Raw genomic sequence first — 16131 nt, forward strand, 5'->3', positions numbered from 1 at the left:
CATCGAAGATAAAGGCTTTCTCGCACGTTTTCTTCCTCTGTAGTATCTGGCATTATTTGATTCATATTTCACACCCTGTTCACCGAGGAACTGGAACATGTTTTTCACTGCAGTTTGGCGTCTGGGTGTGCCTGGGGAGGCGTCACAAAGAGCCTATAAAAGGTTTCCACCTACAACAGGAGGAGGAGGGCAGGAAGGAGCCCAAGAAGAGCCCTGAGGCCAAGGGTTCGGTTTCGGATTGTTCTTTGTTTGGGGCAAAATGCACCGAGCTTAGGTTCTGCGACTAGCAACGTAAAGACTGGTGTCTCAGAACTGTGAAGAATTCTCTGCTGTCCCCACGCCCCCCGCCCCACCCTACCCTCCAGCGTGAGTGAATGCGCAAATAAGGGTTTCCAGCCGTCTGTGAGAAAGAGGGAGGGGAAGGCAGGAGTCGAGGATGGACGGGGCGGTGGCACCGCTCTAGAGAGAGAGAGGAAACAGGTCCCCACAGAGAGGAGTTAAAACCTGGCGGTCCCGGGCCACCGGAGGCCAAGACGAGATGCTGGACGGGCGGGGGCCGATGGGGGGCAGCAGACCTCGGCAGCGCGCTCCGTCCGCCCCCGGGACCGACTCTTGTCCTGAGGTGCCCCCCCCATTACGTCTCTTTTGGTTTCGACCTGCCGACTGGGAGGGGCCGCGGGACGCCATTCCCACAATGCTCCGGGGCGTGCCGCCGCCGTCGCCGCCGCCTCCGCTACCGCTAGTGGAAGAAGATGGCGGAAGGCGGAGCGGCGGATCTGGACATCCAGCGGTCTGACATCGCGACGCTGCTCAAAACCTCGCTCCGGAAAGGGGACACCTGGTGAGAGGAAGGCGTTGAGGTGGCCGTGGTTGCGGGAGGCTGGGGGAGAACTGGGCGGGAACTGCGGGCTGGTGTCTTTCGCTAGTGACAGGTGCGGGCAGGTCCGGCGGCGGCCGCGCTGGGCAGCAGGATTTGGGCTGCTCCCGAAATGTTGGGGCAAAGATTGGACCCGAGATGAGGGCCAGGGGTCGTGACTGGTCGGGGCGCGCGGAGAGGTGTGCGGGGAGCGGCGACGGCGACTCACATAGTTCTCTTCCTTTCCGACCTCCTTCCTACCGTAGTGCCGCTCCCACCTCAGGCCTTCCCGAATGATAGGTTCCAGTCCTTCGGCGTAAGTCTCTGAATTTTTGACAGGTCCAGGTCCCGCAGCTGATCAAGAGCTCGTCCTCTCTCTTCCTCCAGTCATTTCCTTTCCCGGCATTGTCGGCGTTCAAGTTCCTTGTTATTCTGTTTCTTGTATTCTTCCGGGAGGCAGGCTGCAGGATGTTTGCGGTTCCTACTACACAGGTGGCATGTGTCAGGGCGCCACTTCAGAGAAAGAAACCCTAGTTTCCAGGTCCTTGTCGGAAGGAGGGAGAGGAGTACGGAACCTTAGGCTAATGAGGAATACCACGTGGTCTTGTGCTTTCGGGGAGGCTTGGTAGAAACCGGCAGCGTTTCCCTTAGAAGCGCAGCCCTCTCTCGTTTGAAGGATAACGCAGGCCTGCAAAAAGTAGATAAGTCCACTTGAGGCTTAAGTCGCTTGCTAATAGTCAGACTTACGAAATACCAAAGGATATCCTTAAAACACTGAAGGAAGTGTGTATACATTTTAATGCTTGTCGGCCATTGCAAGGGGCATTCCGAATAACTTAGGTATGGAAGTATGTAACATAAAGAGCAAGTCTTCTGATTATTAAGAAGGGTGATGTTCCTCTTTACATGATAACCGTTCTTTTCGTGTCCCATTGTCACCATAACAGTGGTCTGTAATTTACAGAGTGTTTTTTCACCTCCCCGTCTGTGACTTAGTGGAAGGAACATAAGATTTAGACCTAGTTAGGTCACTGTTTTCACCGCTTAACCTGCAGTGTGACTTTGTGGAAAGCTAATTTAAATCATTGTACCTCAGTGTCTTCAACTGTGAAAAAATGGGCAATAATAATTTCATTATGGGTTTTTTGTCTTGACTCAGTGAAATACTCCAGAGTATTATCTGTTTATGAGATAGCATTAAATTTTAGTTACTTTCAGGTCACCGCCATTTACATCTAATAAAATGCTGTAGTATTAGGACATTTTTGGGTAAGCTAGTAGATGGCAGTCTTGGGACTGGAATTTTAGTACTTTGATATAAGTCTTGGGATTGTTTTCCTACTGTGTGAGGCTACATTCTGTGCTTTTATGATAAAAATCCCTAAAGGTGTAAACTTGTTGCATTATGCTACAAAATAATGGTCTTTGGATGATTTAACAGTCATTATTGTTCATATTGGAGTGCTTGTAAGATGTTTCTTCTTGTGTGAAAATTGGGTATTTCCTAAGACATAAGTTTACCTTAGTCTTTGGATGATTAAAGGTAATCCTTGCTTCCTATTGTTGAAGGACATTTAAAAATTCTTAATTCACCTAGCCTGTTACCACCTCATAAAAAGATAAATGTGGATTTCCACAAAATAGAAATCTAAAATTTAAATATGCCTCTTATTCATGTGATATTACTTCTCTTTAATGTGTGGTTTTGGTATACTGAATAATAACTGGTGGTGGTGACACTGTAGGGTGATAGCTACAGTACGGGTATTGTGGGCATTAAACTTTTTAAAGTTTAATATTTTTCAAATATTTTTTGCTTTTTGGCAAAGATAGATCTTTAAAATTATTTTAAAGATCTATCTTAAAGAATACGGGAAGTCCATGAATTTGAGTCTTTTCAGTGCTTTCCTTTTAAAGAGAAGGAAACTGAAGCCCATATTTTTAGGTAATGGCAGAATGTGAAAATTTTTATTCTCAAATTGATTATCCTTCGTAGTTAAAGGGAAAAAATGCAGGAGCAGGATGGTGGGAGGGGGGTGATTTGCAAAAACCAGTTTGGTTTATATGCAAGCCAGTTAATTTGCAATTAGGTGAAACCTGTCAAAAAAGGAAATAGTTTAGAGCAAAAGTTTGATTCAGAGCTTTAAGGAGAATAATTTGATAAGTACAAATTTGATCATCTATGCATAATTACAGAGCTGGTAAAGATATTTAATAATTTAGTAGTTACTTGGACTCATGCTTTTGGGACTCCTTAAACTTGGTTTTAACCATTAAAAAGTTATTTCTCTTTTTAATGTCTTTTCAAAAGATCTTTGGATTAGTCATTTTTGCTTATTGGGGCAAATTCAGTCTGGTATTTTATAATTGAAATGTGTCATTACAGGTGGAGCCTTGTCTTTGTATATGTGTGTAACCATGTCGAAAAAACTGGACTATTGAGAAAAAATGGAAGATTTACCATGTTTATTCTTAAAAGTTAAATGCTGATGTTATGGTCAAGGGTATTCAAATGAATAAATTTCGTTACGTAGTTTGTGAGCACTTTTTGGATAAGGACTGGTTTCATAGTAGTCTGGTTGGTAACTAACACTTAGGCATGGGTACAGATTTAATTTTGCTTGAAAACTAGAGTTTCTGTTTATTTGTAAATAGTGAATGATTTTTTATCTGCAGTCTGACTTTCTATAGACGGAAATAAATTTCACAAGTCTGAGATGAGGAGCACATTTTATGATAATTTGATACTAGATTTTATGGTGACAAATCAAAATTGATGCAAGAGAATTAAACCTCTTAAAAAGGTGAAGTACGAAAGTGACACTGATCTGCACTAGAAGGAGTAAAGAAGTAGTCTTATACTGCTATTTCTTAATCTGTATATTAGCTCAAAGGAGATATTCAGAAAACCATGAACAAGATTAGTTAGAATTTAGTAACTATAGATCTAAGGATAAAGGAACTAGAATTGTTTAGCTTAGATTGAATGAAAGATAACTTAATCTTCAGGTACTTGGTGATTTCTTCTGACCAGACAAAAGGAAATGTTGTTTAAAGTATGTTACATGTTAGTATATTAGAATTGAGGAACCTGTTCAAGGGGGATAAGTAGTTAAATAAATGAGTTTAAAAGACAAGTTGTGGGTTATGGAATACTCTCTTTGGAAATATAAGGAAATAAATAAGTAACTACACATCATCAAAATCATTGCCTTATTTCCCCATTTTTATTAAATTTTATTTCTCTTCCAGTCATTTTGCCTAATTTTTATGCGTGATTTTAATTTTTACATACATCTATGGTAATGCACAGCTAACTTTACAAATACAAATTTTGTCGTATTTTTAATTAAAAATTTTTTTAATTTTAGAGAGGGAGAGCGGGTGTGAGCAGGGGAGAGGGTAGGAGGGTGAGATAGAGAATCTTTAGCCAACTCCATGTTCAGAGTGGAGCCTGACATAGGGCTTGATCCTACAACCCTGGGATCATGACCTGAGCCTAAATTAGAAGTCACCACTACCTGGGTTCCCCTGTGTGTCACTTTTGTATGCACCCTAATAACTCTAGTAGGTTTAAGGTACATCAGAGAGTAACTTTAATTTGTATTTACAGTCATTTCAAATGATATATATGTATGGTATTTTTGTTTCCATCAGATCCAGGTTTTCAGATTAGGAGACATTGAGTTTTATTTATTTATTTACTTATTTATTTTTGACATTCAGTGTTAGAGTTTTCCTTTCATTCCTACTCTTTTTACTTAGAAATGTTTGAGGCTTTATTTTATTTTATTATTTAAAAAAATTTTTTTTAATATTTTTTATTTATTTCTGAGAGAGAGAGACAGCATGAACAGGGGAGGGTCAGAGAGAGGGAGACACAGAATCTGAAACAGGCTCCAGGATCTGAGCTAGCTGTCAGCAGAGAGCCTGATGCGGGGCTTGAACCCATGAACTGTGAGATCATGACCTGAGCCGAAGTCGGACGCTTAACCAACTGAGCCACCCAGGCGCCCCGAGGCTTTATTTTATATAGTCTCTTATGTTTCTGAAACTTTGATTCACACCAAGAGAAAATACCTTAAAATGACAAATCAATTTATAACATAAAGGGACACTATTAATCAATATAAACTCCAAATTGTTTAGTAAATGCTTGCTAAAAAATTCTTTTTATTACTATTACTACAAATGTTAATTTGGGTTGTGTAAATTAGGATACATGTCACATCATTTGCAGGAAATGAAACCAGAAAGCAAAACTGTTTTTTTAGTGTTGGTAAAACTGGTGAAGAAAAGGGCAGAAATAGTGACATTATTAAAGCATATTTTTCACATTTTAGTTGCTTAAAATCTAGAAAGGGAATTTTTCCTAATTTAAACCTTCTTATAAGTTTTAAAATCATTTCTAAGTTCTTAGTGAATCCAAAATTAGTTAGTACCAGGTACTAATCCTGGTACCTTATTTACCAGGAAGATTCAGAACTTTTCAGTCAATGATTTCATTTATCTGTTTAGTGACATTTAGTTTCCCTCCCCCATCATGACATTTTCCCCCATTAACACATATAAATTATTAAATGTTCTTTTTTTTTTTTCAAAATAACTTTGTGGCAAATATTAATCTTACTTGTACGTAAGTATAATAAGAAGAAGTTAGTGTCAGGCCATGATGTGTAATATTACATTAAAAAATTTTTTTTAATGTTTACTTTTGAGCACGAGTGGGGGAGGGGCAGAGAGAGAGCTAGAGACACAGACTCTGAAGCATGCTTCAGGCTCTGAGCTGTCAGCACAGAGTCTAACACAGGACTCACACCCATGAACCCTGAGATCCTGACCTGAGCCAAAGTCAGATGCTTAACTGACTGAGCCACCCAGGTGCCCCTATATTACGTTTAAAAACCACATGCTAGGTATTGTTTTAAGTACTTACAGATGTTAACTTAGTTACTCTTTGCAACAATTCTAGGGCACTAGAATGTGAAAGTGCTGTAGGAATCCTAGGCTCAGAGTATTCACACAATGATATATCTGGGATTTGAACCCAAGTGGTCTGGGCCTTTAATTCAGGCCCTAAACTCACTGTACTATACTGCCTATTTTGAAGATGCATTTTAAAATGCCCCACTTTAAAAAGGGGGAAAAATGGGCACATTTTCTTTTTAAATGGAATGTTTCATATTTAGTAGCACAAATTCTACCATTTTATTGCCAACTTGTCTTTTCTGACTGTTCAGCTTAGATATGATACAGTATTTAGAAAAATCTTAATGTCTTGCTTCTGGAAATTTAAATTTAATTCATTTAAAGTTTAATGAGTGATTACCTGAGTATGTAGCATAAGTGCTATTTTGATCCAGAAGTTTATTTAAAGAAAAGAAATTGGGGTGATTTATTGTTGAAACATTGAATTTAAATTGTTTATCAGTAATTGTAACCTTTTATTAGAGGCTATATGGCTCCTTCTCATACAGTTTCACAGAAATAACACATCAAGCAGATAGGAAGAACTTGATAGGATATTTTTGTTTTAGTACCTTGCCTGTATTTTAAAAATGTTGGCTTATAGTAAACCACAAATACATAAGGATACCTTTTTGGACTATGAATCCATAGAAACACCCCAGCCCAGAAATGCAAATATGAAAATTTGGTATTTTATGTTTGATGTTTACCAACTGATTTTTTTTTCATAAACAACTCTTTTTATGAATTTTGAAAGTCAAAAGACATTTGAATTAAGACAATGCACGTATTGATACCTCTTTAACATCTTGAAAACTGACAGTTCAAGTAGCTTTACTGCAAAAAGAGCAGTCGGTTTTGCCATATTAGTCATTAGATATATCCAATTTATTATATTAGTTTAGAGTGATTTTTCTATTCGTCACTTTGAGAATCACTTCATTAATAAGCCATGATTATTGATAAAAGTGAATTGAAACCATCAGGCATACTGACAAGGAGATAAGGGGAAGGATAAGAACAACCAATGGAAGTGTTTACTTGCATTCATCTGATTTGGTCCTTAAAATAAGGATCAAGGTATAGATTTATATTCCTTTCTTATGGATAGGGCAACTGAACTCAGAGAAGCCATTGATTTGCATGTGGTTCACAGGTGGCAGTTAGCCGTAGCACCACTAGTGAACGTTTCTTGCATGCTTACTCTGTGTTGTTTACTGTTGTGAATGCTTTATACTTATGCAGCCTTTAAAGTAAGTATTCTTATTTACCTCATTTTGTAGATGTTTTGAGGAGTTCAGAGGTGGTTTAAATACCTGGTTTATAATGATTTAAAATAGTAGGTATTATCAATATCTCTTTAGTATTAGAAATGTCTTCATGCTGCAAATATAATGCAAATAGTATTTCATTAAATAATTATTTCTTCTTAGTTCCTATATAGGATGTTTCAACAGTTACTAAACCAGTTGTTTTTGTTCCTTGACTCAGTTCACTTTGTGCCTTTCATTTTCATTTTCTCAGTTTCCACTGGAATTCATACTCTATATCTTATATTTTTTTTCTTTTGAAGTCATCTCTCTATACTCTTTTTCCATCTATTCTTTAAACAAGGGAAAGTGATCCTTTCAATTTTATCATCCAGTTTACACAGGAGTCACTGCTAAAGAAAGCTAGAATAAGACTAGTAGTAAGTGACCTCAGTTGTGGGTACAGATTAAAATGACCTGTCTGAAGGACTAATGAAGAATAACTCCTCAAAAAGAAGGAAAGAAGGTCAGATTGTAATATGAGGCAGAAAACCTCTGTAAGATTAGCCTGCATTTGATTATATCTACAACACTTTTTACTACTTCCATCAGTAAGATTCTGCATGGTTTCCTTATAGCTCTCCCCCAGAAAAAGAGGAAAAATCATGTAGCAGAAGTAGCCACAGAAAGGATCTCCTTCATGAAGGAAGTCAAAGACTTTCACAAACAAGTCCAAGAGTAGCTCAGGCTATTCTAAATTTTAGAGAGCCAGTTAAATCAAAACCTGGAGCATTAAAGACAAAATTAATTACCTGAGTCAAAAGAGCATCAAGCTCCTTGAGTAAAATTTTACAAAAAAAGATTAAAAATGATGAGGGTGAAATGATCATGGTAAAAGAAATCTGAAAATTGAGGTTACTTTATATTATTTAATTATGTTTAAAAAGCTTGATGAAGTCTAACAGTTTAATCACGGTAGATCTTTGATATAAATGAAAAATTTATATTCACAAATTTGAATGGATTTCAAGCTGTAGAAACTTAATTCTCTGGAGAAGTATAGCTAAATAGTTACATGTACCATATAGTTATGATGATGGTTAAAAAATATGACTCATTTACCATGTTAAGAGCTTTATACCTGTTCTCATTTTGCAGATACAGAATCTGAGATATAAGAGTTACATGTACATAGTCATACTTGAGTCAGTGGTAGAGCAGAGATTCCTAAGCCAGACAGTCAACTCGAAAGCCCACATTTTAAACTGACTGCATGATACTCATTTAAAACTGAGCCGTATACTCATATTCTGGAAGCAGCTTTTTGAGAGAAGAATACTTTCAAGTTTTACAATCAGGAAGTGGTAGCTTTGTCGTATTTAAATAACACTTTCATCTGTTATCCTGAGGAACCTGTAGGATATTCTGTGGCTCCCTCCTTGGTTTAGCTGTCTAGTCTTAGCAGTCTCATTTCTAACTTACATCGCTCTTCTTTGGTACTGGTGGTGTTTCCCATTTCCTGCAAATTACTTACTCATTTCTGCCCCATAGGGCTTTACACATCATTCATATTATTTAAGAAACATTTTACTAATTCTTGACATTGACTTCAAAACCTATCTCAACACCAATCTCTGTAGAATCATCCCTAATAATCCCATCCAGATATATGACCCTTCCACTCTTAAAAAAATAAAGGGGCATCTGACTTTGGGTCAGGTCATGATCTTGTGGTTTGTGAGCTCAAGCCCTGAGTCAGGCTCTGTGTTGACGGCTCAGAGCCTGGAGCCTGCTTCCAATTCTGTGTCTCCCTTTCTCTTGGCCCCTCCACCACTTGTACTCTGTCTCTCTCTCTTTCTCAAAAAAAGTAAACATTAAAAAAATTTTAAATAATAACAGCTTTATTGTGATATAATTCACATATCCTACAGTTTGCCCACTTAAATGTATAGTTTACTGGTTTCAGTATTCTCAGAGAATTGTGCAACCATTAATCAGTATTGGAATATCACCCCTCCCAAGATCCTCCATACCTATTAGGAGCCCCATTCCCCCCCAGTTTCTCCTCAAATTCCCCTGCTCTAGGCAGCTACAGATTACTTTTTGTTCTACAGATTTGCCTATTTTGGATATTTCATATAAATGGAATCATATACGTGATGTTTTTGTCTGGCTTCTTTCATGAAGTATTAATACTTCATTTCTTTTTATTGCTGAGTAATATTCCATAGTATAGATAATATACCACATTGATATCCCTTCATCAGTTGATGAAATTTGAATTGTTCACATTTTTGGCTCTTATAAATAATCCTGCTGTGAACATTGATGTGCAAGTTTTTGTGTAGACATAACTGAGTTTTCTTGAGTATAGACCTAGAAGTGGAATTGCTAGGTGTCTGTTTAATTTTTTGAGGAACTGATAGGCTCTTTTCCAAAGTGGGTGTTGCATTTTACATTGCCATCAGCAGTGTATGAGGGTTCCAATTTTTCAACTTCATTGTCAGCACTTGTTAGCGTCTTTTTTTGATTACAGCCATCTTACTGGATGTAAAGTGGTATCTCGTTGCAGTTTTGATTTGCATTTTCCTAGTGGTTAATGATGTTGTACATCTTTTCATATATGGCTATTGGCCATTTGTATACCTTCTTTGGCAAAATGTTAGTCTAGATCCTTTCCCCACTTTTAAATTAGATTATTTGTCTTTGTATTATTGAGTTTTGAGAATTTATATATTCTAGATACAGATCCCTCATCAGAGAAATGATTTGAAAAATTTTCTCTCATTCTATGGGTTTTCTTTTCATTTTCACAATTTTACTTGGCCTCCTTCCTGAGTTCCTTTTTTTATCTTAGTTTAGATGTAAAAAGAGGTCATAAAAATTAGTTCTTGCTAACTGATGGATTTAATGTGCAAAGCAGAAAATCAGTTGGAAATGCTTGAAATTTGCAATGAAGATATAAAGAGATTAATCAAGCCATTGATTTATTTGAAAGAACTTCATAGCTTTCTTTGGTTAAGTTTAACAGAAACATTGAAATCCTGAGTTATAGCCTGGCACTTTTTTAAAAAGCCTATGCATTATATGGTTTATATTGGCTTAAAATGCTAGATATTACTGATACCTCCTTTAGTCTAAAAAATGGTTTTATGTTCTTGCTTTGTAAATGTAATCTGAAAGTATATCATTAAATTAGAGATTTAACCTTAAAGTGAATTAACATCCAGAATTGTTTATTTTGCTAATTTTTCATAAATATTTGTATATGTTTTTTTCTGAAACTGTGCTTCATTGGATTAGGCTGAAATATTTGTGTATTTTCTTAGTTGTTAAAGAATGACTATTTTTTATATATACTTTGCAGAGAACAAGGTGGGATTTTTAGAAAATAAATGATATCATATTTATGTCAGTATTAGACAATTAAGCAAGAAATGCTTATCTAAAAATTGTAAGTATAAACATGCTAATTGAGAAAAGAAAAGAAAGAACTATGCATTCATTAGCTCTATGATTTCCTAAATGTAGCTTCTGAGATTCCCTCATTGCCCCATACTGCTTTTAAACTTCTTTATATCTAGGATTATTTCTCAATCATTTATTGGCCCCTATATATCTTTGCTTAAATTTGCTTCTAATGTGTATAAAAACACCAAACAATTTTTAGAATTCTCCTGCCTTTACCCTGCCACCCCCGAAAAAGAAGAAGAAAAAAGAAAACCTGGCCTTTTTAGTTTCTACAGTAGCTTTTCAGCATTTGAGGACTGTCTTAAAATTAACTTTATTTTGGGTCCTAAAATTGACCCAGCTTCTTTGGGGCCACTGAAAACTATTCCATCACAATACAAATTGTTTTTCTTGAAGCTTTCAAAATATTTAGCATGATATAATTTAGACCTTTTTTGAAATACAACTTTATGTAAGTTTTTTACTTATTAGAGATTTGATTTGTATTAGATCCTCCCAATAGTCTTGTGAGGTATTTCCAGTGGTCTTCATGAAATGTAAATCAGATCATATCTCTTTCCTGCTAAAAATCTTAAAATGGCTTTCTGTTACACTTAGGATAAAATCCTTACCATGACCTTAAAGGCATTGTACAGTCTGGGGCCAGTCTACCTCTCTAGTCTTGTCTAGCATATCTCTTCCCCTCGTCAGAACTCCAACATCATTTAGTCAGTTCTTCCAACATGCCAAACTCCCAAAGTTCTGGTCCTAGCACATGCTCTTCCTCCTGTCTCTAGATAGCTTTTTTTCTTTCTTTTCCTGAAATAACTTCTATTCATATGCAAAAATGTTACCACAATATTTTACTACATATGTTAATTACTTAGTTACTCTCCTCCACTGGACTCTGAATTCCATGAACATAGGGACCTTGGCTATTTTGCTAGCTATTCATATGGAATAGTATATACATAGTAGACCTTCAATATTAATTGAGCGGATAAAGGAATTGCATTTCTAAGTTGAATAGTCTAAAGGTTTTGGCACTAATTTCTTTAAGACCTCACAGCAAGTAATGTCAGAGAATTTTGGCCTAGTCCTTTTTCTTTTTTAAATTTTTAAATGTTTTTTTAATTTATTTCTGAGAGAGAGAGAGAGACAGCGTGAGCAGGGGAGGGTCAGAGAGAGAGGGAGACACAGTATCTGAAACAGGCTCCAGGCTCTGAGCTAGCTGTCAGCACAGAGCGTGACATGGGACTTGAACCCACAGACCGTGAGGTCATGACCTGAGCTGTAGTCAGACGCTTAACTGGCTGCCCAGGCGCCCCCCTAGTCCTTTTGCTTTAGAGTATAGTTGACAACTATACATTATGCTGTGCTTTCCACAAGTGTGGCTAACATCTGTCACCATGCAACACTATTGCGATGTCATTGACTATATTCCCTATGTACCTTTTATTCCCAGGATTTATTCCGTAACTGGAAGCCTGTATCTCCTACTTACCTTGACCCATTTTCCTCGTTATACCACTTCCAGATATTATCAATAGTATATCATTAAATGAAAGAATTAATCTTAATGCTTCCCTCTGGCACCCATCAGATTATTCTCTTATATGTCTGATTCTGCTTATTTTTTATTCATGTTTTGTTTTTTAGATTCCACATATAAGTGAAATCGTATGGTATTTGTGTTTCTCAGTCTGACGTATTTCAGTTAACATAATACCATCTATAGCCTAGTACTTAATCTGTACTAAATTTAGAATTTATATTTCAGGAGGTAAAAAAATTTCTAAGCAAAACTAATCACGAGAACCAATTGAGATTAGGTGTGAAAAAAATTCACCCACAATTTAGTGTTCACCCACCATTCTAAAAAACCTCCTAAAAGAAAGATGGTGTTCACTTTCTGTGTAGCCTTAATTGACATGAAAATGTGACTCTCCTATAGGTATAGTGTGAACACTCAGGCTTTTTCTACTAAGTTCTTGATAGGCAAAGATCTAACATTTACCAAAGATGCCCCACTTTGAAAACACTTACTTTCTTCATAAGTAAAATGGCCAATAATTGCTAAAATATGCCTTTCAAATAAGTATTTCAGTTTTTATTTATAGCTTAGTAATAACATTATGATATCCTTCTACTATGTCAATTTTTAAAGAGAACCCTTACTGTTTTGTAAAGAGGGGAATGTTACATGATTTTACTAAGTATGATAAATGGGATTTGTAATAAAGTTTAATGTATTAAAAAAGCATGAACTTTAGAGTCTGAAAACCAGAGTGTTAGTGAAAACAGGCCCTGCATTACTCACTTAGTAGACTTGTATTTCATTAATAAGTCATATTTTCTGAGTTTTGGTTTCTCTATCAACTAAATAAAAAAAGAAAGGAAAAAAGATGTTACTCTATAAACTAACATGAAAGCACATTATACAAAAACTTTTTATAAATATAAAGCATTTACATTTTATGTGATAGTAGAATTCTGATTCAAGCAGTGAGCAACATGATCATATTTGTGTCTTTAAAATGTATGTGACAGTAGAATGGAGGGGAAATTGGAAGCAATAAACTTAAAGCAGAAAGACAGGTTGGGCAGCTGTTGTAATCATCTATGTTACTAAAAACTGGTAGGGAAGGGGAGGTAAAGAAGTAAGGTACTTTTCTGAAGGTACTTGGTTACTAGATGTTATGGGGGTGAGGAAAAGAGGAATACAAGATAGTATTCTGGTTTTTAGCTTGGGAAATTAAATTATTGATGACATTTGTTAAGGGACCCTTAGGGAAGGAGTAAACATGAATGTGTGAAAATGATTAATGAATAGAGGTTGAGATGTATTAAAAATCCAAGTTGAAAAGGACTAGTAGGAATTGGGAATATGATGGAGAGTATGAACAGTGAGTGAAGAAGAAATTATCAGCTCTGTAAAGTAGTAACATCTGAGCAGAGGAAGAGAAGGTTGCAAAAAAAAAAAAAGTATCCCTACCCTCTCCTCCAGGGGAAAAAAAAATGGCAGTACCCCATAGTTTAACTAAAAAAAAATTTTTTTTTTTTTTTTTTTTTTTTTACTGTTTATTTTTATTAGAGAGAGAGAAGGAGACAGAGTGCAAGCAGGGGAGGAGCAGAGAGGGAGACAGAATCCAAAGCAGGCTCCAGGCTCTAATCTATCAGCAAAGAGTCTGACACAGGGCTCGAACTCATGAACCGTGAGCTTAACCGACTGAGCTGCCTGTGTGCCTCTCACATAGTTTAACTTTAGAAAGATTTTATCAGACACATAATATTATAAATCCTTTGAATTTGTGAGAAACTTTTTGAGGGCTTTTTGGGATACGAAGACTTCTTGTACAAGGTGAAGAGTAAGTGAGGGTTGAGGAGAACAAACTTAAGCTTGACTGCAAGGACAAATCAATAATGGAAATAGATACAGAAGGAAATGAGTGTGAGTTGTGACATGGTGGAAGAGGGTGAAAGAATTGGCCTTGTTTACATTCTGACTGGAGGGGGGAACCAAGGTATATGGAGAAACAAGAGAGTAGGGGCTCTTTTTGGCGTAAGTCTCCAAGGACGCAGAAGGAAATTAAATCCAAAGCATAGGACCAAAAATAATTAACCTTGGATTTAAAGAGGATTACCATCTTCACCGATATGTAATAGAATCAGACAAGATTAAGGTGTGAAGTAGAAGAGCTGGACAGAAAGTAGGGAAACAAGATTATCTGTTCAACCTAATGGATGAGAGAGTTAGACTGGCAACATTTTGAAATTTTTGGAAATAGAGAAGGCTATCTGAAGATATGTTGGAGGATTGTGGGTCATCTCTCAAGAATTTGAGAGATTGAAAACCATAGATCTTTAATCTCCATGAGATTTTCTTTACTAATTTTTGAACCCAGATAATATTAACATTATGATAAAAATATTTTCATATTAGTATACTAGTTTGTGAGAATCATGGGTAGTGCAAAGGTGAGGCACTCATGAAATACTTTGTAACCCACTGAAACAGAGGGAAACGGTAGTGATTAGGCTACAGGCAGAGACCTCAATCATAAATAAAGTGATTTTGATCATATTTTGGTACATATATGTCATGGCATTTTATATGGGAGCACAGTCAGATGTCTTTATATTATTAAAAAAGGACTCTATACCTTCTAGATTTCACCTTTGGTCTCATTTATAAGGTATAGAGTCCTTTGTGAAAGAAACTTAAATTAGTGCATTTGTCACAAAGCAGTCAATCACCCTCTGTACTTTGGGCTCTCTGGATATTTGCAGATTGGTATTTCGATGAATTTTAGATGATTGCAAATCTATAATATAATACTTCGTATTAAAACTTAAATCAGCTTAAAATCAGTATATATGTCAGTTTTAGGATTTTTTTGTTTTGCTTATATCATCTTCCCAGATATCAAGGGTTATAATCTGTATTTTCTGTGCTTTTCTTTTCTTTTGAGATGTCACCCAATCATTTCTACTTTTCTGGCTTACTTACTGGCTGCTCTAGTTTCCAAAAGGAAATAATTTCTTGAGAATGAATACATTGTTATGTGTCAGAAACATAATTTGTTAATTTAGAAAGAGATCATATAAGATAAAGAGAGAACATAAACCTACAAATTTCTTTCAAAAATAAATAGTAAAATAAACTATGCATTTTATTCATTTTGCTGTCCATATTTCTATCCCAATTTAAAAAAAAAGTATATAATTAGTTTTCTTATTTTTATGGTTGAAATGTCTTTACATTTGTTGACTGTCACATAATTCTTACCCGTTTTGACCTCAAAATTATTCAGTCTATACATTTGACTCCACTTCATTTTGTGTGTATATATGTATACTGTAGAGTTAAACTATTATTCTATATTAAGTGGAATATATTATCCATGTTTAATGTCCTATTTCAGGCAGACAGAAGAGTATAAAAGAAAATATAACAAAACACATATATACACATCTCTTAGTTTAAAAAAATAAAACATTGGGTACCTGGGTGGCACAGTCAGTTAAGCGTCTGACTTCAGCTTAGTTTGTGAGGTTGAGCCCTGCATTGGATTCTCTCTCCCTCTCTTTACCTCTGCCCCACTTGTTAGCGGGCACACACTCTCTCTTTCAAAAGAAATAAACTTTAAGAATAAATGAATAAGTAAAACATTACAGACACAGTTGCATGTCCCTGTGTATGTTTCCCTAGTCCCACCTCCTTCCCTCCTTTGTCAGAGGGAGCCACTGCCCTGAATTAGATTATTGTTATTATTTTAAATTCTATATTATTTTATTTAGTTTTCTAATTAAATTATTAAAATTATCTTATGTATGTATTTTAATATATGCATGGATCAGTAAGTAGTATGTACTGTTTGTGGCATGTTTACGTTTTCTGTAGTTGCAGTGTGTGCATGTGATATCTTTATATATTTATGTTATATATGTATCTCTTTGCATTTTTTTGGTTCAACATTGTAGTTTTAAGATTTATCCATATTAATACATGTAGTTGTACTTTTCAGTAGAATTTTTGTGTAATATTTTTGGTATGAAAAATGGATATTAGGGTTTTTTTCTGCCCTTTTCATTCTTAACAAATTG

The 16131-nt window shown here is 36.0% G+C and overlaps 1 protein-coding gene across 3 annotated transcripts in view; it reads left to right on the forward strand.

The window, feature by feature from the left end:
- Window positions 1-714: 714 nt before the first annotated feature.
- USP15 (ubiquitin specific peptidase 15) overlaps window positions 715-16131 on the forward strand; it is a 124078-nt gene continuing 108661 nt past the window's right edge. For all 3 annotated transcript variants that reach the window (XR_005532482.1, XM_039256221.1, XM_039256222.1), the window contains exon 1: window positions 715-841. Coding sequence is in view for 2 of the 3 variants with exons in the window: in XM_039256221.1 (XP_039112152.1) it covers window positions 753-841 (89 nt within the window). In the remaining variant the exon portion in view is untranslated. The remainder of the gene's footprint in view (window positions 842-16131) is intronic.

The sequence above is a fragment of the Hyaena hyaena genome, unplaced genomic scaffold, assembly GCF_003009895.1.
Source record: "Hyaena hyaena isolate Hyena2069 unplaced genomic scaffold, ASM300989v1 scaffold_565, whole genome shotgun sequence".
In the NCBI taxonomy this organism is placed as follows: Eukaryota; Metazoa; Chordata; class Mammalia; order Carnivora; family Hyaenidae; genus Hyaena; species Hyaena hyaena.